Consider the following 27,233-nt stretch of genomic DNA (forward strand, 5'->3'; position numbering starts at 1 on the left):
CTTATTAAATAATTGCCCTTTTATTTTAATTTCTTTTGAATATGTAAATGTCATTTTTTCCATGACATGCTCCATGTTCTTCTGTTCTTTTAAGATGATTTATTGATTTATTTATTATTATTTTTCTTTTTTCTCTTTTCTAAGCACTGTAAGTTTGTAGTAAGATTGGACATTGTTCCTGATTTGTTTGTATTTGCTTTGTTTCTTAAAAAAACAAAAAAAAAAAAAAAAACGTGTAGTTGTAACAAAATCTGAAAACTCACACTCCTTACCTTCTCCATTTTCCTCAATTCCACTGGGCAACTCCGCATCCGAGTCGACCCTGGGATAAAATAGTCTGAATATAAACTCTTATAATAGGCGTAGCCACTAGCGTCCCTAGGCCACAAGCGCTGCAGCACTGTCGCAAAAGTCAACAAACAGTCAACCGGTCAGCCTCCCGTGTCTTTAGATTGTGTGTGTGCTTGCAGTGTTTACTGTAAATCAGGAAGCCTTACGCGCTCGACTCCCTTATAGCAGTCTGCTGAGAGAGCGCAAGCGTGGTGAGCCCCGTGGGGCTTAACATGTCTTTGAGTGAATGTGGGTTGGGGACAGCGGACACATTTACTGCACTGAAAACACCGTCGGCCTGAGCTGACTGTAAGGCCCCGTCCACACGTTTTCGTTTAAAAACGGAGAATTAAAACAAATACGATCTCCGTCCACACCAGTGTTTTATCATTTTTTATTTATGCAAAGTTAAATAGTGCAGGTAAAAGCGATATAGACACTGTCAGGCTATGGCAGATGTGTCATTCAAACTATTGTAAGTCGATGTACCATCTCAAGGGTTTTGGTAAGATATTATAAAGGTTGAAAAAATACGTAGTGTGCCTTTAATGCTTCACAATTTCTGCATTTCCTACATTGCATATAGGCATCTCCAGGAATCTTGTAGCGACCTACAGAGTGGCCTCATCGTAGAGTCTAGTCAGGGTGACGAATTCTTGGTCTGTTTTTCTGTTGTTCGATTCGTCCCACATCAGTGAAAGGTGCTGAGATCGGCATGTTTTGACCAACTCATCCTCTAGTTCTGCTGCTATGGCACCTGTTGAGTATCCAGTAATTAACTAGTAAGTTAGCCTACAACATGCATGCCATGCCAACTTACCTTTGAGGAATTAGCCTTAAGAAAAATAAGGCTAATAAGGCTAGAAAAATAGCCTTAGTTTTTCCCTTTGAGTATTTCCGTGCAATAGCAGAGTCCAGGAACATGTCAGCTACACACTTGTTTGAAGTCGTCGTGAAAGGAGAATGAAATGTTGTTTTTGGCACACAGCATTGGCATTTTTACCTCTGCACGGGTGACCTGGTCTGCCTCGGTGGCATTTCTCGTCACGAATGCTGACATCACCTGGGCATGTTTTTGTGCCTCCAGTCCACGCTTTTTTTGTTTTCCTCGCATTGTCACTCACAATCTGATCTGACCTCACACACTAACCTCACGATAACTGCCACCTAAAGTACCTGTTGTATGTTTGTATGGTTTCTTTTTATTTTTTATTTTTTATTTTACTCCGCCCAGGACCGGGGTATTATTATTTTTTAATAATGCAGGTTAAACTACAGAAGATTTATGGGAAAATACTAATACGGGAGGATGGCGGGAAAGAAGGGTAAAATACAGGACTTTCCTGGACAAAACAGGATACTTGACAGGTATGTTGATGTCTGTGGGAACCCCCCAGCAGGGGCCATGCTGTGACCACAGCCTGCTATGCCTTCACTCTCCCAACAGAGTCAGACATTATTTCTTCAATCCAACTCAGAAGAAAGCTGCAACTTTACCAACACTGAATGGGCAACAAACTCTTCCGACTTCCTCACTCCTTGATTGCCTGCGTAGCCTCTCTGCCGGCAGGTCACAATCTGCATGTGCTCAGCCATGTGAAAGAAAACTTTCATGCAGAACATAGTTGAACTATCCATGCAAGTTCATCATATCTTCTTCATCCAACGGAGAAGAAAACTAATGCAACTTCAATGTTTGACACTCCTTTTCCAAGATGCAATGGCTACAAATGCAAATCCAAGTAACTGACCCAAATATTCATAACAAGTTATGATTGATTATAAATATTTCCCCTTTAAGCTAACTTGTTACAAACATAGCAATATCCATGTTTTTTTAATAATGTTACATTTCAGCAACTGACATACTGTAACATCACACAGTTGACCAAATAAGGACTGCTAAGGTAATATTTGTAAAATACAAATAATAGACTCACTTAGCGTGTGTTAACTTGCCAAGCCTGTTCAGTTCTCAGGAACCATGCAGTGATGCGCAGTAAAATTGCAGGCAAGTTCTCGGATGACACCCTCTGATAACATTGTCTGCCTGTTTTGTGGAATTAGGTGTGCCTTGCGTCAGACAGTTTTCGTCATTTAGTGTTCAACAATGTTTCCAAAGACTTGTAATTAAGCAGCTCCCCAAGGTTACAACAGCACATTTTTGTAATTAATACTGTGTAATGTACTAAAAAAGAGGGTTTTATACATTTTTTTTTTCCGGTGTATTTTATTTTATTTTTTAATGAAATAACAGACAATATGATGCATATCTTAAAAGCATTTTTTCTTTCAAACTTGTCATTATGGTAAGTAAAATAAAGTAAATTAAACTAAATAAAATTTTCACTTCAGTGAAACGTCTACTTTCATATTATAGCTAATTTTGTTTAGCTTTTGTTCATGGTGAAATCAAGAAATTAAGACGTGCAGAGGTTAAAACATTAATATAGGCATTTAACATGCATGCTTTGCTTTAGTAATTGAGTTCAATGTTACTGTTGACGAGATTGTTGTTTGATTACGAAGCATGAATTATGAATCTGTCACTTTGTACTAATTTGACTAAATAAAAAAAGGGGGGAAATGAATTAGTACAATGTGGCCATGATTCAACAGGAACTATGGAAGGAATTCTTTATTTATGAATATGATGTGTATTTTTTTCTACTGCATGTCAACATAACATTATAATTAAGCGTATTTTATTTCAGCTATAGTTGCCAAAGCAATTTTCCTCATTTTGGTTTAGTGTAAGAAAAGGGCTAAAATAACTAAACCTAAATAAACTAAACTTCAATAAAACTAATAAAAAACAAACACACACACACACACACACACACACACACACACACACACACACACACACACACACACACACACAAATAACATTGTATCAAATAACAGAGTAAAATAGCACTGAGCCAGTCCCTGCCCTCCCTGATCTGAATATCTCCTCCCCTCTCCCATCTGTTATTTGGGCAGTGAACACTATTGCTTTATGAGAAAGAAGGAAACTCATTCACACTGGATTGCTTGATGATCTGCTTCAACATGAAGACCCTTCCTGTCAGTTTGCTCCTGGTGCTGGTGAGTTCAACACTGTAAAAAATGATTTTTTGGTGAAGTAAATACTACTGACAAAAAACAATGTAATTTACATGAAAACTTAGTTCAGGCAAGAATTAAAAAAAAACTAAGTAAATTCCATATCAGTACTTAATTCAAGTGAGTAGAAATGAAAGTGTAAATATCAACTCAATAAAATTAAGTAAAAATTACTCAACCTTTCTGATACTGGGGTTCCCATCTGCACTGGACCTTGAATAATTAATGAGGTTCATTTTTCACTGGTTTCCAGCTGTATTTACACTGTTTTATCATTGATTTTTGTTGTCAGTATTAGTAACTTGCCATTTTGTGACATTTCAAGTAATTTGTTTGTTTAAAATTACACATTCAAACACAAAAATGACCCATCAAATGTTACTGCCATTGTGTATTGTCTATACCAAGTATTGAGGTCTTTGCATTCACATGATGCTTAACATTTGGCATGATGTAATATAAATTACTTAGATGATCTAAGTAAAGCACATACTATAAATGACTAATAAAATTCAATATTTGTTGTTTTAGTGAAATGTAATGCAAAGGGAAAGGAAATTTCAACTAAATCGATATTAATCAACCTTTTACTAGCCAAGTTAAAATTACTTATTTTCTGTAAAGTTTACTTAATTCCATATTCCAAGTAAATTTAACTTAAAGATTTCTAATTAAATATACTGATAAATATGTTTAGGTTTTTACTTGGCAAATCTTTGTAAATTTACTAGCATTTTCTGAGTGAAAAAAGTTGCCTAGCTTTTTTCAAGTAAATCCTACTCCGATTTTTTTTCAGTGAAGGCCTGTGTGATGAGATACTATGGAAGCTTGTTTCTGCCACTGAATATAAAAATAAAATAAATAATTGTGACTTTTATCTCACAATTCTGATTTTATAACTCGCAATTGCGACTTTATATAACGTGATTCTGACTTTATATCTCGCAATTCTGAGAAATAAAGTCAGAATTGCGAGATATAAAGTCAGAATCGCGTGATATAAAGTCGCAATTGCGAGTTATAAAGTCAGAATTGCGAGATATAAAGTCAGAATTGCATGATATAAAGTCGCAATTGTGAGTTATAAAGTCAGAATTGCGAGATATAAAGTCAGAATCGCGTGATATAAAGTCGCAATTGCGAGTTATAAAGTCAGAATTGCGAGATATAAAGTCAGAATTGCGAGATATAAAGTCAGAATTGCATGATATAAAGTCGCAATTGCGTGATATAAAGTCAGAATTGCGTGATATAAAGTCAGAATTGCGAGATGTAAAGTCAGAATTGCGAGATGTAAAGTCAGAATTGTGTGATATAAAGTCGCAATTCTGAGAAAAAAAGACGTAAGTGCGACTTTTTATCTCACAATTCTGACTTTTTAATTGCGAGTTTACATGTCGCAATTCTGACTTTATACACACAATTGCGAGTTTATATGTCGAAATTCTGACATCTTTTCTCAGAATTGTGAGACATAAACTCGCAATTGTGACTTATCAGGCCAATTCTAAGCGGGAAAGAAGACTAACTTTCCCCCCCCTCAGAATAGTTTAAATCTCACAATTCTGACTTTATATCTCACAATTCTGACTTTATACCATGCATTTCTGACTTTATAACACGCCAGTGCAACTTTAAATCTGGCAATTCTGACTTTATAACTCGCAATTCTGACTTTATAACTCGCAATTCTGACTTTATATCTCGCAATTCTGACTATATGTCGCAATTCTGAGAAATTCTGAGAAGTAATCTCGCAATTGTGAGAAAAAAAGTCAGAATTGTGAGATAAAAGGTTGCAATCACCTTTTATATTTTTCATTCTATGGCGGAAACAAGCTTCCATAAGATACAGCTATATCATCGTGTACTGCAAGCCATCACGCCGGCTCATGTTTCTCTGCTCATATATTCCAAGACAGATAGTGTTCATGTTGCAGAAGTCAATCACACTGTATAAAGTCAGTTGAAATCCAGGTTTATATACAATTAGTCAATTAAAGCCACAATATGTATTTTTCTGCTTTAAAAATAGCAAAAATAACTGTATCTATGTTATATGTTTCTATTAGATGTGTACTTACATTATACCGACAGTTTCCACCAAATATGGAGAAATGTATTGTTTAACTGAAGACACGGGAGGTTTCTTTATTTCCGTTTCGTCGCCCGTCTATGGCGTCATATAACCTTTGTTGTGGAAATAATTCTCTGTTGTTCAAAAAGATAGGAGGAAGAAGACAAGTGGAAACCTTTTCAAAAGTCAAAGTATCAAAAGTTTATTTTCTTGCAAGAAAATAATTCCAAACTTTGGCGTTCAACATACAGAACAGCGTCTACATGTGAAGGCGAAGGCTAGTCCTTCTCATCATCCTTATATACCTGAAAACCCAGGAAACCATGCAGGCTATGTCTGGTTTGCAACCGATTGTCTCCTATAAAGTCTAGCAAGGAAACATGTTTGCGCTGCTCTTAAAGGGTTAGTTCACCCAAAAATGAAAATTAAGTCATTAATTACTCACCCCCATGCTGTACCAACCCCGTAAGACCTTCGTTCATCTTCGGAACACAAATAAAGATAGTTTTGATTGAATCTGAGAGCTGGATCAGTCCTATATAAAATGCCTAAGGGACTGGCTCTTGACGGCCCATAAAGTCATTAAAGAAAAGGTTTAAATATTCCATGTGCCTACAGCGGCTCAATTATAAGTTTATCAAGCGACGAGACTACTTTTTGTGCGAAAAAAACATAAATAACGACTTTATTCCACTATTCCATTACTTCCTTATGGGCGCATGCGCGAGAACTGAGACGAGGACGTTCTCATTCGTCTACTTCTTGTTACCGGCTGCTCACCGCTTAGGAGTTTTACCGCCACCTACCGTATAAGATGATGATCCATATATAAGGCGCTCCGGATTATAAGGAAGACAACTCGAGCGACACAACTCTAGTCAGCTTTCCACAAAAGTAGACGATGGATTCAAAGGGGCTGTTTACACCTGGTCACTTCATGTGTTTTCTGTGATCGGATAACTATTCGATCGTGAAAAGACCAGGGTGTAAATGCCCTCCGAAACGCGTTAGAGAAGGATGAATCCGATCGCTCAAACCACTTGAGGACGTGGTCTGGGCCGCATTCCAGACGAAACTGGACAAGTGTAAATGCATCTGGTTGTTGAAACCAAGCTATATGTCATGTTATTTTAGTCATATGACGACGCGCATCACCTCAGATGAGCAGCTGAGCTGAGCAAGGCAGCGTGCCGCAATCTATCGCAAATCAAAGTGAAAGTAAGTCGCAGACGCTTAACACTACAATCTTCATTAAAAGTAAATAAATGAATTGGTCTTACCAGGCCTGTTGCCGATCTCTCTTATTGCTGTCTTTGCTGATTTTGAAATTAGCCGATGATTAATAAAATCCAGCTCATATCTGTTGCTTTCGGTGACGTGCACATCATATCTGTATATGGCGCGGAAAGAGACCGGCTTGTAGTTCATTACAAACCCCAACGCAAACTCCGCGTGAGACAAAGAAAATAAAACTTCAGTCTGTCCAGTGCCAGGCGTCGGAAATAAATCGAGAGTCAACATCGGGAAGGCTTTCAACAAACGGAGAGATCTCCGGTCTGCTCTAGGACTCAAATGGGTCCTATACAAAGTGATAACTGAACGTGTTTCCATAATAATTCAATCATAAGTGGATACAGTAAGCACAGGGAGATAGATGGAAACAAAAACCGAAGTTTTCTACTACCCCCGTTTCCCCCTCTCACACACATAAGTGTGTAATTTACTTGAATGCCTTTCCTTTCATATATTTTAAATGACTTGCAGATTTTTTACTGTATTACCTCATTATGACTGTAACAAAAGATGTGTGCCGCACAGTGTGCGGCTGATGCTCCTTGGGTTATGAACAGCTCGTGCAAACGTGCGTGTGTGTGTGTTCCTCCATGAACACGCACAGCTCTGGTTGCAGTTTCGCTTGTCGCCAGAGGGGGCGTAGTTCTGCAAAAACTCAGAGACTTGCGTTTAGCTCCTTTAACTATTCTTGTAACCATATATTTAACACACACAGCACAATGACGTCTGTGTTAAGGTTTCCTGTGTTCAAGTACAGCTTGACTTCACACCCCAATTTATCTCTTGGTTGCAAGTACTGTTCGACCTTTCTGCTTTATCTTTTGTTTGATCAAAACCCTGCACAAATATAATTCACACTTGAGAAACAAAGAGCTATTAAAATGTTTCCATGCTGCTTGCTTTTTTGTTAAACACAGAACAATATGTCCTCACACTAAGCTTACATTACTTATGCATTTCTAACAGTTTAGTTATACCTTAAGCTTACTCTAACTTATGCATTTCTAACAGCTTGTTATATCTTTAATAATGTCCTTTGGATTACATGAGCATCACCCTTTAAATGCTTATGAGTATATGTTAGATGATATGAATAGTTTCCTTTAAATGCTTACGAATACATCTTTTCCAACGTTAGTAAAGTTACACACACATCTATCACATCTTAATGAAATAAAAGAAAACATATAAAAGAAAATAAAAGATTGTATATTGAAGAAAAGAAACATACATAAATGTAAATGCAAAATTAGCCATTACATTCCACCTAGTGATGTTACGTTCGTGAACGAATCGTTCTTTTTGAACGAATCTTTTAGGTGAACGAATCATTCTCGTTCACGTTATCCATTGACTCATATTTCTCGTTCACTGAAATTCCCCCTTCTACCACTGCGCGCCGCTATTGCGCGCATGCGCAGCTCAATGAACCGTGTAGCTCTGTGGCCCGTTTCATCTGTCAAAGACAAAGAGTGACTAAACCTCGAGCCAATAGCCTTCGAGTATGATACGAGGACGGAGCATGTGATTTGTTGAATCTAGTGAACGAATACGCCCTTTATTGAGTCCAATGAACTGTTACATACATCTCGTTAGTGAATGAAAGAACCAGTTGTTTGAACGTCAAGATAATAATGACGACGAAGTTAACAGTGCAAGCTGATGGTTTAATAAAAAAAAAAGACAGCTTAAAATTTTCGTTTTTACTAAAATCTACAAACTACATCAGGTAATCTGCTAACTTCAAAATGAGTGGCACCACTAGCACTGGTGTTGTTTTGTGTGCATTTTGTATTATTTATTTTTATTATTGTTGTTTTATGTTTCAACAGTTTTATACTTTAAAAATAAATATATATGTCATGTCATGCACTTTTGTTTGTTTAAACACTGTAAAACATTTAAAAAAAATAGAGTATTGATTATTTGCATCACGTCATTCCAGCTCATTTGCGTCACGTGACTCACGTCAGCTAATAGCATTTCAGCTTGGGCTTAGAAGGGGCATGTAATTGGTTGGATCTACTCTGCTGAATGAGTCTGAACGAGAGAGAGATCTCCCGTTCGTGAACGAATTGAACGAATTGAACGAACTGGTTGCTATACCCAGTTCGTGTACCAGGTCGGCCATTCTGTCAATCTAGTTCATCAATCAGCAGAAAGTGAATGCAAAGCGCAGGTATCCGTACTGTGAACGCGCAATTCATAACTTACATACAGAAAATAACTTCTCGTTTAACTCGTTCTGACCAAACAAATAAAATGTTAACTAGCCTGCCTAGTATGCAAACAAATTAAAAAACACTTGTGATTTGATCATCCGAAAAGAGTGTAATTTAAAAGATAAAAAGAGTGTTGAGACTTTGATTGCTTATTTAGACTTATTTTATCAATTTAATGAGTAGCCTAGGGCAAAATTTTTAATAAAGTCAAATCAGTTTTTATTTTGTAACAAGTAAATACGTTGTTAACACATTTTGCCGCACCTGCTGCTGATGTATATGGAAAAAAAACTGAACGAATCAGTGAACGAGTCTGAACGAATCATTTTGGTGAACGAACTAAAAATGAACGAGTCTCTGAAAAGAATCAAAATTTCCACCACTAATTCCACCCCAAGTTCATTCAAAGAACTTACACACAATTTTGACATTTACTTCTCCATAATCATAGTAATTTACACCAAGTAAATTTTTCCCATGTTTACTTCATTTCTTAGTCAAAACTCATGCGTGTCCTCATTCTCATACGCCTCAAACTTTTCAACTTTTTTTTTTATTTCAGCATCACCCTCCAAGATGTACCCCCTCCTCTTCGTACACAGTTTCAGTTCCCCTTAATCACACATATCTCGCTCTTTGTCTTGTACCTAACAATTTTATGTCCTTTGAATTTTATGTCTTTTTGACCTGGCCTGTCTGTCCTATTTGCAATTTCCCTGACACAGCATTTACTGAAAAGGCACATCTATTGTATAAATCATCTCTGTCTAAAACAAGAAAACATCTATGCTTATAAAACACACAAGCATATGTTCAAAAAGAAAAGATACATAAAAAAATAAGATACAATGTTCCGTCCAGCCCTCCAGAGACTGAATGCTCTTCACTGCTGGTTCCGTCCAGCTCTCCAGAGACTGAATTCCCCTCCTCGCTGGTTCCGTCCAGCCCTCCAGAGCCTGAAGGCTCTTCACTGCTGGTTCCGTCCAGCCCTCCAGAGCTAGAACTTTCTTCACTGCTGGTTCCGTCCAGCCCTCCAGAGACTGAATGCTCTTCACTACTGGTTCCGTCCAGCCCTCCAGAGACTGAATTCCCCTCCTCGCTGGTTCCGTCCAGCCCTCCAGAGCCTGAATGCTCTTCACTGCTGGTTCCCACCAGCCCCGTCCAGCCATCGCCCGAGGCCGTCCAGACCGTCCAGCCAGAGACCGTCCAGACCGTCCAGCCAGAGACCGTCCAGACCGTCCAGCCCGAGACCGTCCAGCCAGCGCCAGAGACCGTCCAGCCCGAGACCGTCCAACCCGAGACCGTCCACTCCCCATCTGCCCTTCATCCGGGGACTCAACCCAAATATTTTTTGGGGGGGGGCCCAGTGTCCCAGCCACGGCCGCCCGAAGGGTCCTTACCGCCGTGGCCGCCCGAAGGGACCTCACCGCCATGGCCGCCCGAAGGGACCTCACCGCCATGGCCGCCCGAAGGGACCTCACCGCCATGGCAGCCCGAAGGGACCTCACCGCCATGGCTGCCCTGGTCACGCCTTCATCCTGCTCCGCCCTGGCCACGCCCTCATCCTGCTCCACCCTGGCCTCGCCCTCATCCTGCTCCGCCCTGGCCACGCCCTCATCCTGCTCCGCCCTGAAAGGGCCTCCTACTCCAGACCACGATTTAGAATTGGAGCCTTAACCTCTTCAGTCTCCTGTCTTCAACCATCTCACCACCACACCCCGTGACACATACATTCATCTGAAGTAGAGAATGCCTTAGTACATTGTCTCAGATACTCAGCTGGTTAAATGAGGTCAAATGTCAAAACATGGTTAGCTTAATATTCAGTTTAAAATTTCCCTTACATATCCACCCCTTTTTCATATCTTGAAAACAAAAACAAAACAGAAATTTTCTTTTATAAAAGTAATCATAATACAAAAATAAGTAAAAGAATAAATGAAATACAAAAATAAAAAAAATAAAAGATTGTATATTAAAGAAAAGAAACATACATAAATGTAAATGCAAAATTAGCCATTACACCTTTGACTCCTCTATTTTCTCTAACTTCTTTGCGGAACCCGGCGAAACCCAAAGGGGAACACTGGACTACCGCCAATAAAGCAAAGAAAATGACGAAGAAAAAAAAAGTAGTACGTATTTTTATGTGTGTAAATCACGTGCCCGCTCACGAGCACTCACTCTTAACAGACACTGTCCCCGGTGCTGCTCGCGCATAAAGCGCTCCCCGTTCACAGTAACCGAGTCGTCTCATTCAAAACAGCCAACTGTTGCTGTTAGCGAGCCGCGCATATTGAATACTCATAGGAGTCAGGCTGCGAATGTACGTGCCCGCTTCAGCGCACTCATGCTAACAAAATAAACGCCTCACCTCCGGCTCCGCGTAATATGCTTAATATGCATATTATGCTTAAATTCATGCATGAAGCTTATACATGTTCAGAAAATCTTCCAGTTTTACAGAATAAACACAGACCGGCCTCTAGTCAGGCGACTATAATTAAATGGACATTCGAGAGGGAAAAAAAAAAGTAATTAAATAAAATAAAATATGATATTTTTTTAAATAGTGCTTTATTTTTATTGTTTAATTTTAATTTAACATGTTTAAGATTTAATTTGTCATTAACTTATCATCAGTTTACGAGCCCCCTGCATTTTCTTCACAAACTCTAGTTTGGGAAACCCTGACATAATGTAATGTGAAACGCAATTCCAGTTGTTGAAAACAAAACATTTTATAATTTTTCTTTCTCTTTGTATTTTTTGTATTTAATTTTTTTTTATCAACATGATAAAGGATTTCACTTAAATGTATAAATGTGATAAAAAAGTTAGGTAAATTGTGTTTAGTGATGGACTACAATTTGTAATCCCCAGCACTGAAGGAAATGAAAATGTAGGTGAAATAGGACATTTTATGGCCGGAATTCGGAGATGGTCCTCACTGCAGAACACGAAATCTGGGGAGAGGCCTTGTATTCAGATCCAACTCCTCCCACCTTACATGTTAGGTGTGTTCGACATCGCCTGCGGCTGGATGCAACCGATCGGCGAGAACAGCCGCGTGCAGGCAGGGAGGAGCTGCAAACGGAGACGTGAAGTCGGACAATTTCTGGGTCCCGTAGTGACCACTCACGTGGTGTTTGCATGCTTACCACAGCTGAAGTGAAATAAATGCAACATTTGCCAAATAAACAGATATTTCAGACACATTTTCATTCAATACTTTTATTGTTTTATACAGAATCTGTTTGAACTAGAATAAAGTTCAAAATAAGCCTATAATCAATGATGTGGAATCAACATTTTTTTAATCAGTTTTATTTTGATAAACATGATAAACATGACACAATATAACATCGCGACTACATGAAAAGACTGTTAACTGTTATAGAAAACTGATTTGTGAGCTTTAGTGGAAATAAATGTGCGAGAATAAACACGAAAAGCACGTGATCGTTGTCATGCGGTGAATCCGGCGAATCGTGGAACAGCTGTGACATCATCAGAGCTTGTGCAGCCGCTCTTGAGAAGGTTCGCTGGCTGAGTCCTCCGGCTACTCTCGTATCGCTCTCGCGGTACTTTGATGGCATATGTCACAGTCACGTGGAGTCAGCGCTGCATCAAGTCGGACAAAATTTCTAACCGGCATGCACTGTTTCAAGTCAGCCGACGATCGGTCTGCGCAGAGCTGCATGAAGTTGAACAAGCCTATACCTAAACCTACCCGCCTCCTGATCCCTAGACCCACCCCTAATCCTACCCATCTCCACCCCTTAGATCAACTCTGCCCCCTGGATCTCGTGTACTGCAATGAGGTGCTACTGGGAATTTGTGAGATTCACGCATTGACATGACTTTCATAACATTACTTATGACTTCTTTTTATCTCAGTTTACCTGGACCGTGTGTGTGTGGGCTGACAGGGGAAGACAGAAGCGTGCATGGATCATTGACTCTTTCACTATTGAGGAAGAAAACCCTGGTCCATTTCCATACATATTAGGCAAGGTGAGCGGTTTTGTCGTTCAATTCCAATTAATTTGTATGTTTTTCACATTACATATGTGTACAAGTACTGCTTAAGTGTGATTTCTGTGCATGTTGTTTGTGTTTCAGATTGAACTTGAAAGGTCTTATTTAGTCAGATACGAGCTAAAGGGTCAGGGTGTGGATTTAGAGCCAAAGGGTATTCTCAATATTACTCAAGAAGGATATGTTTTAGTATATGGAAAGGTTGACTTTGAAGGATTTAAAGTTCTCAAAGTAAGTACTCCCTAATAAACAAATCACTCAATTTCATAATAGCATTGAAATTCATGTAAATACACTGCAAAAAAAGGCTTGTATATTGACATGCACTGGACTCAATTACAGTTGACATTTGAAGCAAAAGACAACTTAAACACTGATACAAGGCTCGGGGTTCATATCCAAATATTGGACATAAATGATCACGCTCCAGAATTTCAGCAGACAGTCTATCAAGTGACTGTAAATGAGTCAGAACCTCAAGGTAGTTTGCACTTCACTAATTTATTAATGAAATTGTCAAATGTAATGAATAGTTCACCCACCACAACAAAGCATAAAAAATGGTAACACTTTATAATAAGGTTCATTAGTTAATGAATTAACTAACATTAATATATTAACGAACTATTAATATTATAATATATTATAATTATTAATATATGAACTATTAATATATTAACTATAAATGCAGTCCATTTACCATTTACCATAACATTAACCAACCATGAGCAATTCATTTGTTGTTGTATTTGTTAAATTTGTTTATTGTTTGTTCATGTTAGTTCAAAGTTAGTTCCAAAAAACTGTCAATGTTTTTGCAGACCCCAATATATATATACACTCCCCCAAAGGATTATTAGGAACACCATACTAATACTGTGGTTGACCCCCTTTCGCCTTCAGAACTGCCTTAATTCTATGTGGCATTGATTTAACAAGGTGCTGAAAGCATTCTTTATAAATATTAGCCCATATTAATATTATAGTATCTTGCAGTTGATGGAGATTTGTAGGATGCACATCCAGGGCATGAAGCTCCCATTCCACCACATCCCAAAGATGCTCTATTGGGTTGAAATCTGGTGACTGTGGTTGCTATTTTAGTTCAGTGAACTCATTGTCATGTTCAAGAAACTAATTTGAAATGTTTTGAGTTTTGTGACATGGTGCATTATCCTGCTGGAAGTAGCCATCAGAGGATGGGTACATGGTGACCATAAATGGATGGACATGGTCAAAAACAATGCTTAGGTAGGCTGTGGCATTTAAACGATGCCCAATTGGCAGTAAGGTGTGCCAAGAAAACGTCAAGTCAAGTCAAGTCACATTTATTTATATAGCGCTTTTCACAATACAGATTGTATCAAAGCAGCTTCACAGTGATAACATGAAAGTAGTACAACACAGATCAACAACATTGCTAAACACTAAATAACCCCAACTGAGCAATGATGGATCCATGTTCTCATTCTGTTTACGCCAAATTCTGGCTCTACCATCTGAATGTCTCAACAGAAATCGAGACTCATCAGACCAGGCAACATTTTTCCAGTCTTCAACTGTCCGATTTTGGTGAGCTCTTGAAAATTGTGACGCCACGTCGCCTCTTTTTCCTATCTGTAGTGGAGATGAGTGGTCTCCAATGGGGTCTTCTACTGTTGTAGCCCATCCACTTCAAGGTTGTGCGTGTTGTGGCTTCACAAATGCTTTGCTGCATACCTCGGTTGTAACGAGTGGTTTCAGTCAAAGTTACTCTTCTATCAGCTTGAACCAGTCGGCCCATTCTTCTCTGACCTCTAGCATCAACAAGGCATTTTTGCCCACATGACTGCCGAAAAACTGGATGTTTTTCCCTTTTCACACCATTGTTTGTAAACCCTAGAAATGGTTGTGCCTGTAAATCCCAGTAATGGAGCAGATTGTGAAATACTCAGACCGGCCCGTCTGCCACCAACAACCATGCCATGCTCAAAATTGCTTAAATCACCTTTCTTTGCCATTCTGACATTCAGTTTGGAGTTCAGGAGATTGTTTTTACCAGGACCACACCCCTAAATGTATTGAGGCAACTGCCATGTGATTGGTTGATTCGATAAATGAATTAATGAGAAATTGAACAGGTGTTCCTAATAATCCTTTAGGTAAGTGCATTTTTAAGGTTTGGTAGTATAGGTAGGTTTAAGGGGTCAACAGTTAAATTTAGGCGTCTAGATGTCATTACAGATGTAATTGTATGATTGTTTCCAATTGTATGAGACAATATAAATACAATGTGAAATCATGTCCAGATAGGATTGGATTCTGTAGTACAACATTAATAACAGCATACAGGTGTGAAACAACATAAGAGATTAAATAAGGTCTAGGTGAAATATCCTTCAATATCAAATAAATACTTGGAGGGTGAAGAAATTACTTTACATTCATGTAGCACATTTTTTCCTAGGTAAAGAAGTACTGAGAGTACTGGCAACTGATGGAGATGATTCAAGTACAAACAATGGAACATTTGATTTAACAATAAAGGCTTTCACACCAAAACAAGATAATGTTGAATTTTATATTCAGCAGCAAAAAGGACAAAAATATGGGACAGTTTATTTTAGAGGGTGTTTGGACTATGAGGTATGAAACTAATTTCTTTCATTGGTAATAATTATTTACCTGTTACATTTCATTCAGATAATATGCATTCCAATTTGTGCTTTATTAATATGTATTCATTCCTACAAAAGAAATCTACTTAATTAATCTTTTCCAGAAAGCTCAGACATATACAATCCTGGTTGAAGCAAAGGACAAAGGGGAAAAGATACAATTGTCAAGTACAAGTACAGTGATAATCAATATTTTCGACGAAAACAACAATCTTCCAGGGTTCTCTGGCAAAACAGTAGGTTCTCTTATTAGAGGTTCTCCCATATTGTGTAAGTTTAGCTTACCTTATGGAAAAGATTCATCTTCTTGAGATATTGAAGCCAAAAATCATCCTTAAATTTGTATCTATTTTCAACGCAGTGCAGCAGCTAGCAGACCTAGAGCAGGCTATCTAGCGTGCTCATTGGCTGCCCTGCGGCAACTGCAGCAGCCCACCACTGAGCCAGATGTGACGTCACGTCCAATGAAGGGCGCTCGCGCCCTCAACGCATCCTAGCCTGCCAGAATAGGCGTGGCTTAGCATATATCAGTGAAGCTCTCCGCATCGCTGAATTCTGAGAAGATTCAACCCTGTGGGCTCGACTCGAAGCTGTCACCACCGAAGCTGTCTCTCCACCCTTTGTAGGACCGCGCTGGAAGAAGCGGCGTTCTCAAAGGCCGCCGGAGCCTGTAGCCGTTGCGAATCGCTCACCGGAGTCCCTCCCTCAAGCCTCACCCTCGCCTTCTCCGTCCCCCCTCACCGATGCGCAGCCACTGGCCCACTGTGCCGTCTCATCTGATGATGAGGCGGAAGGACTCGTCGCAGAAGACAGCTGTTCCATTCTGGCTACGGACAGCGAGGATTGGTTGAGTTCCAATCACTCCGCCTCCTCCTGGATCCAGGAATCTGGCAGGACCCACACGGGAGTGGACGCTGAGCTGATTCGCCTCCTTTCACAGGCCATTGACTCGTCTTAAGTGGTCACCGCCTAAGGAGCCATCAAGTGCCCTCAGCCAGGCCTGTGCCCTTCCTCCCAGAGCTTCACTCGGAGCTTGCTTAATCGTGGAATGCACCTTTCTCCATGAGGCTCCACTCTTCTAATGCTGCTGGACGAGGGAAGGTCCCATTCCATGCTTAAAGTCTATGTGGCAGCCATTGCAGTCTTCTCAGAATCTACGCATGGCCATTCAATAGGAAGCAATGAGCTTGTCATCCACTTCCTTAGAGGAGCCAGGAGAATGAATCCCCCGCGTCCCCCTTTAGTTCCTATGTGGGATTTGGTTCTGGAGGCCCGGAAAGCATACGCCTTTGAACCTTTAGACTCTGTGGATTTAAAATACCTATTATTGAAAACCATTTTTCTGATCACACTGTCATCAGTAAAAGGTGCGGGGGACTTACACGCTTGTCAGTGCTGCGTGTCTTGCGTTTGGACCAAATGACTAAAGTTATCCTCAAACCTAGATATGGATAAGTAATTGGCTCATTTCAGGTCATTTCCCTATGGGCTCTGCCAGCATCCGATAGTAAGAGCGATGTTAATCTCCTCTGCCCGGTCAGGGAGCACGGCAGGTTACACAATACTCGTTCCCTCATCTAGAGAGAATCGAGATTACGTTATATGGTAACCGATACGTTCACTTATGAGAGGATCTCTCGTATTGCGTAACCTGCCATGCTCGTGCCACGAGCGCTATTTCGTTTCAGTCGATGAAAACCAGAGATTCAGCCTCCGAGCCCCGCTTATATACGCTAAGCCACGCCCATTCCAAGGGCTAGGGCGCGTTGAGGGCATGCACGCCCTTCATTGGACGTGGCGTCACGTCGGGCTTAGTGGTAGGCTGCTGCAGTTGCCGCAGGGCAGCCAATGAGCACCCTAGACAGCCTTCTCTAGGTCTGCTAGCTGCTGCACTGTGTTGACAATAGATACAAAATTAAGGATAATATCTCGAGAAGATGAATCTTTCCCGTAGCGTAAGCTAAACTTACGCAATACTCATTCCCTCATCTAGAGAGAACCGAGGTTACATTAGGTTAACCAATTCGTTTCACATTGGACATTGAAGTTTTCAAGTTTTAATGCTTGTGATATTCTTGTTAAATATATATATATATATATATATATATATATATATATATATTTAATACAGGTTGTTATATAAAACGTAACCAAATATTTCACTTGTGTTTCAGGGACCTGGGAAGGTCAAGGAGCGGGAAACTGAAGTTGAAGTTCTGCGACTGCAAGTAACAGACAAAGACGAACGTGGTTCAAAAGCCTGGAAAGCCAAATACACTATCCATGGAGATAAAAGGGAGCAATTCAAAATTGAAACAGACCCTAATACAAACGAGGGGATTTTAACAGTTGTTAAGGTAGGCAAACTGTTTTGTTGGTGTAAGAAATATATTATGCATACATTCATGTTGACACCTCTCTAAACTATCTTTATTTTTTGGCTCATTCCTACATTCCAACGCCTAGCAAATGGACTATGAGGAGCAATCATACCAAAATCTATCCATTAGTGTGCAGAACGAAATTCCTTACTTTTCATGTAAGGTCAAAAAGCAAGTGCCGAATGCTATGTGGGAGCTCAACAAAATACCTCAAAACTCTGGCATGAGTGTTGAAAACCTCTATAATACCATTCCAGTGACCATTTATGTTGAAGATGTCAACGACCCTCCAGTATTTACACCCTCTGTTAAACACGTTTACATAATGGAGAACATAGCAGCAGGAACAAGTCTTGCAACCTTCACTGCTAAAGACATGGATGGAAGCCATATAAACACATTTAAGTACGAGATGCTAATAATATGTATAAAACTAATGCCACTGTAGTTTATTGGAGGTACAGGATCACAGATAAACAAAGGTGAATTCATCTAGTGTTTCTTCGTTTCTCAGATTCGTTAAAGGTGAAGATATTGATGGGTGGATAACTGTTGATGCAAAGACTGGACTAGTATCCACAAATAAAATTCTGGACAGAGAGTCGCCATTTGGGATAAATGGCACCTATAGAGCAACCCTATATACTGTGGATGATGGTAAGATGATGGTTTTTATAGAAATTCTTATTTTTATTCAGCAAAAGATACATTCAATTAATCCAACTCGACAGATAATATTTTTTTTTGTTACAAAAAATTATATTTCAAATAAATGCTGTTCTTTTGAACTTTTCAGCAAAGAATCCTGAAAAAGTTATCACCGTTTCCAAAAAAAAATATTAGGCAGCACAATGGCATTTCTTTTACTGCATTTCTTATCGAATAAACGTAGCCTTGGTGAGCATAACACACTTAACTTAATACTTAAAGTATACCTGGACAAATAAGTGATTTTATTTCGAAATGATTTACAAATTGAATTTAATGAAGTAATTAACCACACAGGGTCCAACATTAAAATCCATCTAGCGGAAAATACATGGAAAAATTATCTATCCAGTTAGTCTTGTGTAACCATACTTACGATAATAGCATGAAGTCTGCCACCAATTGCAAGACATTCTATAGCAGTCAGTGTCAGAAATATTAGGGTGAAACAACTGTCCTATTTTCATCATGAAGAAAGCTAAACTCATGAATGAACATGTATGAAAACATTATCATGTTTTGTACTCCAAATTAATTTTTCTGTTTGTCTCCGATTGGCAGGTGTCCCACCGCTGACAGGGACTGGAACTCTATTTATTCACCTGAATGATGAAAATGATAACGTACCAATGCTAGAAGTGAACACAGTCAACATATGTCTGGATAAAGAGCCCACAGTGGCCAACATCACAGCTGTAGACCTGGACCTTCCTCCATACAGTTCACCTTTCCACTATGAGCTTTTAGGAGATGTTAAGGACAAATGGAGAGTTGAACCAACCCATGGTAATACCACCATCTACTTCACTCATCCCAATCCACCCTACACTATTCCTCACTGAATGTCCTGTTTCAATCTGGAAAAAACATCCCAGAAGTAAAATAAGTTGTCATTTAAAATAAATAAGAACAGCGTTATGTTGTGTTACTCTAGGTCAGGGGTGCCCAATCCAGGGGCCTCATTTATAAACGTTGCCCACGCACAAAAGGCGTCGTACGCCGCTCTCCACGCAATGATTGGTATTTATAAAAAGCAAACTTGACGGGAAAATGTGCGGTCCTTCACGCAAACTCCCACCCAGGTGTACTCACAAAAATGGGTGAAATGAGAAATGGCAGATGGAAGAAACACGTGAAAGTGTGTGAAACTGTAGACCATTGTGTAAAAGAAATGGCAAAATTGCGCCTCATAAAAAACATGAAGATGTCACAAAGCAAGTCTTACAATTGACAGTCTACTCGAACACCCGTTTTTTTCACCAGTAATACAAACAAAATCAAACGAAGATTACAACAGAAATGCAAATTAACACATATTTGCAAAAAGAAAAGTGAAATATGTTCTGGAATACAAGAGAGGTTTACTGTGGCTTATATTGGTGTGCTAGCAATTCATCCTCATAACACATCTGTAGCTTGTCAGATGCAATCAAATGGATGGTAATAAAATGCCATGATGCCAATGCGTAATGACGCACAAGAAGTTACATTTCTCGGTTTTCCTCTGTGTCTGCCGTGATTTCACAATCGATGAATATTAACTTGTGGGCGTTTCACGGACTATTTATGGGCAATTATGGGTGTGACATGAAGCTGCAAAAGCTGCGCTACATTTAGAATTGATTTATTAACGGAAAACTGCGTAGGATCTGCTTGCGTACATTTTTATAAATCCGAATATTTCTGTATGTAGGCACGTCCAATGTTTCATCCGTACGCCACTTCTGATGTAAATCCAACGTACAGTTTTATAAATGAGGCCCCTGATCCTGCTGATTGACTGTCCTGCACAGTTCATCTTCAACTCTAATCAAACTTGCCTTTAAAAAAGTGATCCTGAAGACATTAATTGGTTTGATTAGATTTGGAGATGAACTGTGAAGGACAGTCGATCGGCAGGAGCAGGATTGGGCACCCTTGCTCTAATAATGCCCAACGCATTCTCATCCTTTAGCATCATATAGAACGCTATATGACAAAACGGCGCTATACTACGCACATGGCACCCGTTATTGTAAAAATTACACGCGCTGTGATGGTTAGGTTTAGGTGTGGGGTAGGGTAGTCTGATATTACGCTAAAGGATTTATGACGCCTTGGGTTTGTGTGAATATTAACGATAAAGGGTGCCATGTGCGTAGTATAGCGCTGTTTTGTCATATAGCGTTCTATGTGACGCTAAAGGATGAGAACGGGCTGTTATGCAAGAGATCTCTGTCACACTGGCAGTTTAGTTCGGAACGGGGCACAATTCGCTTGAAAAATCGCTATCGCATGTGAATGCTGTCATGGGACTTGGGTGCACATTGGCGTACCAAACCCGAGACTACCTAGAGGAGGTGGTCTGAGTTCGGTTAAGGCGGGCATACACTGTGCGATGTCTGTGCGATTTCTGCAAGGTACCTACTCACACTGAACGAGTAAATCGCATGCGATGCAAAGCCAAAGTTCAGGATTTATGTGCTCACACTGTACGGTCCGATCGTCGAGCTGCGACTTCACTGCTCACACTATACGTGTAATATCTGCGATAACCCCCTATAGCAGATGCTTGTTTTGACAATATCTCTGGATTGAGAGAGGTATTGTCAGACTCTAATAATGTCTCAATCTAATAATGCCTCAACGGGGTTGAGGCATTATTAGAGCAAGGGTGCCCAATCCTGCTCCTGCCGATCGACTGTCCTGCACAGTTCATCTCCAAATCTAATCAAACCAATTAATGTCTTCAGGATCACTTTTTTAAGGCAAGATGATTTAGTATTTTCAATTTATGCATTTAATTATTATTATTATTATATTATCATTATTAAGGGAGGCCTATAGGCTAATTTTACTATTAAATTAATCCGCTATTATAATTAATTTGCCACGCAATATTTTCACAGCACATAACCAACGTGCTGTGAGGATAATAAAATATTAATCTTATTCCTCATTAAAAATTGTCTAAAACATTTAGGTCGATTACAATGAATTATATACATATAAAATAACTATTAACAGTCTATAATATGTCCGAACATTGCCATAATTAATCGTCAATGAAAATTAAAAACAGGTTTATTTCAAAAACATTGTTTGACAAAATAATAAAAGAGGTGTTACATATCAGGTGGCTTGAAGACGGTGGGTAATATTATCCATTTTGCAACACGAACTGGAGGTAAGCAACAGTAATTTGTAGCTCGTTTTTATTTTAATTTTATTTTTGCTGCAGATGAAATGGTTAAACTTCTGTTTTCGCGCAGGTGCAGTGAGGGAAAAAACACTGAGTTTAGGGCAATCGGTTCGTAGCTTTGCTTCAACTGTGCGATATAGTCACGAGGAGCGACCAAAATTTCTGACATGCCAGAAATTCATCCGACCATCCGATTGTCGATCGTGAGAGGTTAATCGCCTCTCGTTTCTCCCTGTACACTGCACGAACACTGCACGACAAACGACAAAGCTGAAAATCGGTCCGACACGAAAATGAGTCGCACGAGTCAGAATTCGGCTCAAAATCGGACGAAAATCGCACAGTGTATGCCCGCCTTTACTCCCAAACCGTGCCGTGGTTCGCGTGAATGTGAAAGCAACATGGACTCTGGTGCGCACATGTTCAGGAAGCAAATTGACCTCCATACGTTTTAGCTTATTGTGATGTATTCAGTTAAATTTGTAAGGGATGATAGTGTTGATGATTTACCTTGGATACGAGCGAGAGTGAGCCTGCAGTGTACTCAGTGCATTGCGTGTGGAATCAGGGCAACAGATTTTCAAATCCACTGTCTCCTCAAAAGAGTCTGTTTGCACAACATGACATCATGACTTTTGCGTAAACATACACGCCACTTTCGAGTCAGGTGGCGTGTTATCTCTACGCATTTTGAGCTATCCGCGTGTATCCGCGTGTATGCATGTATGTCTACGCCATTAACGTCCGTGTCATTCCGCGTGTCTGAACACGCAGTCAAATCTCCAGTCATAAATGCCATTAACCCCAGTGACGGTTAAGTTTAGGGATGTGGTTGAGGTAAGTCATATCTTTTTTTTTTACCTAGGATGGTGAGGGAACAGTCATAAATGCCATTAACCCCAGTGACGGTTAGGTTTAGGGACGGGGTTGAGGTAAGTCATATATTTATATAACGTTAAGTAGGGATGTCCCGATCCGATCCACGGCATCGGTATCGCGCCGATACCGGCCCAGAACGCTAGATCGGAGATCGGAGGGGAGAAAAAAATATGAGCGATATCCAGTTTAGCGGCGCAGCCTGTCACGTGATGATTGTTGTGTTTACGCACACGCGCGCACTCTCGCTTTGCGCACGGATTCTAATGTAATCGGATGATTCCACCCACAAAAGCTGCATTTCAGTCTTTTCAGAAATTCATTGGCTATCAGAAAATAGCGTCATTTCAATCTCTATTGCAACTGGATAGATAAACTGTCACCCAAAGAGAGGTAGGTACCGATCTTCACCAGGCACGCTCGTTGGCTGTTGGAGTTTAGAAGACACCCCTAACACTCGCCGATTGGCTAAAATGACCTGTCAATCAATAGTTCATGGGTCAGCGGCCATTTTGACATTCTTTTTTCTCCAATGTTTACGTTTCAACTGAAGTTAGACGGATCAATAGTGTTGTGCTATGTTCACACTGGACGCGAATCGCGCGTCAAATTCGCGCCTGACGCGTCTAGACGCTTGACCACTAGTGTTAATTCGCGTGTCAAGAGCGAAACTGGCGCGCGTAAAGTTTGAAGCGAAATTTACGCGCGTGACGCGCGTCAGAATCAAAATCCGTTGGCGGTCATTGTTTTTATGTCGACCGAGCATTCATCAAGAGAGTTACCGCTCTACTCTGGATAGCAGAACAGCGGCGTGGGGATCATCGTCGCCGTATATTTGTGTCCACCGGACCCTTCGGAGCCGAACCGTTTGGCGAGTTTCACCATTTGCTCGCTCCAGGAGCTGCGCTGGATGACGGCCGCTGTCAGCGGTACTTTCGCCTGTCACGCGCCCAGTTTGATGACCTGTTGTCCCGCATCTGAGCGAGGATCACCCTCGCCCGGCCCCTCATCCATCTAATCTAGCTGTCATTTATTTTTGTTTTGATAATAAATAGAGCCAGCCTTCAAAAGTTCCTGTGATTTTTTTCTCTCTCTCACGTCCAGACACGAATTTATGCACATATGTTGATTGTCTTTACAACATAATACTATTTCTAGATATGGAATGAATAACATTCAATACAAAATGAACATGTCTCCATATAGAAATAATGTTTTAAGTGATGAAACATTTGCTTTGTTGTGCATAATCCCACCATGCATTTAGTCATATTAACAAAATAATTTATTGAAGCATCCAGACACTTCACCACATGAGCAAGCAGCTAGGCTCCTGATTGGTTAACGCGGCGCGAATTCACGCCAAAGTTCAGATTTTTCAACTCGGGCGGCAGACGCGAATTCGCGTCAAACGCGTGAATGCACAACGCTCAATTCGCGCCATTCGCGCCAACTTGACGCGCGAATGAGGCGTATTCGCGTCTTCCGCGCCGCGCTCCACGCCTCATTCGCGCCGCAGGAATTTTTCTTGCATTGACTTAACATTGAAATCATTCGCGCCTGACGCCCTATTCGCGTCCGGTGTGAACGTAGCATTAGTGCGTCGAAGTTGTGATAGCGCTGTCGGCTAACGCGAAATGCTACTATTTACATTCCATGGATGTTTATTCATATATACAATTGTTTTGGACTAAAAACTTCTTCAAATTGGATTGTATGGACGCTTTACAGTGAAACCAAACCATTTTTGTTGGAATGTGGACTAACAGATGGCTAATTGGTGAGTTTCTTCCAGTTTGTGTTGGTTTGTTTTGGCTGTTGGTGGTCTGACAAAGAGACAGATTGTGCCCGCTGTGTTGATTGTATCTTAAAATGGTTTACGTCGTTCGAATCACGAGTTTCTCAGCTTTCCAAAGATATGTATTATGTTTACTTTTGTGTTTGTTTTGTTTTGTCTTTCACAAAGTTAAACCTATAAACACGGGTGCACATAACTGGTACGCAGGTACGCATGCGCAACAATAATTAGAAATGCGTAATGCGACTTGTGTTACTCCGCGTTTTTGCGTACTTAATCTTCTCATCTAACTTTACCCACGACATGTTGCTTGTCAACTAACTAGCCTACTGCCAGAGATGTCCAAAAAACAACAGACGTTAAGCAGCTTTTTTGGCATTTCGCCACCTTCAAAGAAACGCCAACTGGAGCCAGAGCCGAAAAAAAGACTTTTTTCGGAAAAGTGGCTCAAAGATGTGCCGTGGCTTGAAGCGAACGACGAGCGCACTGAAATGTGGTGCAAGATGTGCCGCTCAAATCCACATCTAGCAGACAAAACAGGTGCGTTTTATAAAGGCTCAAAGAATTTCAACCATCCTTTATTTGACAAACATGAAAAGAGCAAGGAGCACACGAATGTGGCGCAAGCTATTGCTAATAAACAAGCTAGCCGAGAAGAAATATCTAGTCGCCCACTTGCCAGATGGCGAGACAAGCTGAATGAAGAACAGCGACAAGCTCTGTTTAATATTTTTCTCCTCGCTTTCCATAAAGCTAAACACGCACGTCCTATGTCTTCCTATTCTGAGGATATTCCTTTACTGAAGCGGCTAGGAGTAAATGTCGGAGGTGCATATCATTCACGTGAAGGCGGCTCGCGCATCATGCAAAGCATCGCCAGTGCCATCAGCGGGGAGTTACGAGCCAAGTTGCAGTCTGCTGAATTTTGGGGGCTGCTTTTTGATGGTTCTGAGGACATCACAAAAACTGAGCAGGAAATCGTTTACATTGTTTCTGTGTCCAGCACCGGAGAGTTTACCTCAGATTTTATTGGACTGATTGAATTGGGTGCTGACCGAACTGCGCAGGCCATAACAGACGGACTTGTGAGACTTTTCCAGGACACAGGCTTGGATGACTGGACAACAAAGTTGGTGGCTGTGTGCACAGACGGGGCTGCTGTCAACGTCGGTATGTACAACGGCGTTGTGCCAAAACTCCGGCAACTTGCTGCGGTCGGAGACTCCCTTGTGCACATTCTGTGCACGGCACACACACTGGAGAACTGCGCAAAATCAGCTGATCGCAACGTTCCTTACTGTGAGACATTTAATCGTTCTGTGGTCAAGCTGCTGCAGTTTTATTTACAAAAAGGTGGAGCAAAAAAAACTGCTGAACTGAAGAAGCTGTGTGAAGAAAATGGGATATCTTTTGTGAAGCTGGGTAAGTTTCATAATATCAGATGGTCTGCATGGAGGCATGAAACGCTGTTAAAAATATCAAGACTATTGCCAGCCATTAAAATGCAACTGGCTAAAAGTGATAACAGTGACTTACAGCATATCTGCTCAGAGCGTTTTCAGTGCTTTTTGTCAAACATGCTTGACATTGGTAACATTTTGAAGACCACATCCATTAGGTTTCAGAAGGAAAAGCTGACCATTGGAGAATGTAAGGATGAACTCATGGTGGCCATTGGACAGTTCACACTTCTGCTTGATAGTGAAGGCCACAGGGCACACACTGTTTCTAATGCTGATGCTGACAGAGATAAGACAAACTTACTCAGGGGGTTAATTGAAGAGTTTGAAATTAGATATGACTCCCTCAAGTCATGTGATCATTTTTTAGTATTTGATCCTTCAACATGGCCTCAGGAAATGCAAGACCTCCACAGTTTTGGAAACACGACAGTTTGTAGCATTCTCAAGAAATATGAGGCCACATTGCAACTTGACAAAGACACCACTGTGACAGAATGGATGCGCTTAAAGCAGGCAGGAAAACGCCTGGGAGCCTCTTCTGTGTATGACTTGGTCCAAATAGTAAATACAAGTAACCCAGATGATTACTCCAACATCAACAAGATGGTTAAGCTGTCTCTAACGCTGCCTTTAAGCAGTGCAGCTTGTGAGAGGGGATTCTCACATCTCAACATAATTAAAACCAAGTACAGATCTCGTCTGTCACATGCTCGTCTCACAGCCCTGATGCAAATACACCTGTCAAAGCAGACCACAGAGACATTTGACCCAAAGCAAGCTGTTGACCTGTGGATGGAGACAGCTAATCGGAGGCTCAACCAAGGACAGGGAGGTGCATCTGCAGCATCTTCATCTACCATGCAGGAAGCTGAAGCAGAGGACACTGAAGAGGACAGTGGTGGTGACACTGAGGAGGACAGTGAGGAAGACTGCACTTAAGACCACGCTACATGTGTGAGTACCAAACACCATCTTCTGGTACTCACCTGAGTAACTCACTGATAAAGTTATGTGCACCCCTGTTGTGGGCCGTATACGGCACGTCGGACCACGAAAAAAAAAATATCGGACTAATATCGGTATCGGCAAAAGCCAAAG

General features: G+C 40.5%; 1 protein-coding gene across 3 annotated transcripts in view; it reads left to right on the forward strand.

Moving 5' to 3' along the window:
* The first annotated feature begins 3,345 nt into the window (after positions 1–3,345).
* Positions 3,346–27,233, forward strand: part of LOC120478337 (cadherin-like protein 26) — a 37,858-nt gene continuing 13,970 nt past the window's right edge. For 2 of the 3 annotated variants that reach the window (XM_089124181.1, XM_089124182.1), the window contains exons 1-10: positions 3,346–3,420; positions 12,931–13,047; positions 13,156–13,302; positions 13,414–13,552; positions 15,518–15,696; positions 15,833–15,964; positions 17,903–18,085; positions 18,195–18,514; positions 18,624–18,766; positions 19,379–19,603. In XM_089124181.1, coding sequence (XP_088980307.1) covers positions 3,370–3,420; positions 12,931–13,047; positions 13,156–13,302; positions 13,414–13,552; positions 15,518–15,696; positions 15,833–15,964; positions 17,903–18,085; positions 18,195–18,514; positions 18,624–18,766; positions 19,379–19,603 — 1,636 coding nt within the window. In that variant the 5' untranslated portion in view covers positions 3,346–3,369. The remainder of the gene's footprint in view (positions 3,421–12,930; positions 13,048–13,155; positions 13,303–13,413; positions 13,553–15,517; positions 15,697–15,832; positions 15,965–17,902; positions 18,086–18,194; positions 18,515–18,623; positions 18,767–19,378; positions 19,604–27,233) is intronic. The other variant, XM_089124183.1, reaches the window with a different exon arrangement.

Source organism: Pimephales promelas, chromosome 20 (assembly GCF_988280905.1).
Source record: "Pimephales promelas chromosome 20, fPimPro1.hap1.1, whole genome shotgun sequence".
In the NCBI taxonomy this organism is placed as follows: Eukaryota; Metazoa; Chordata; class Actinopteri; order Cypriniformes; family Leuciscidae; genus Pimephales; species Pimephales promelas.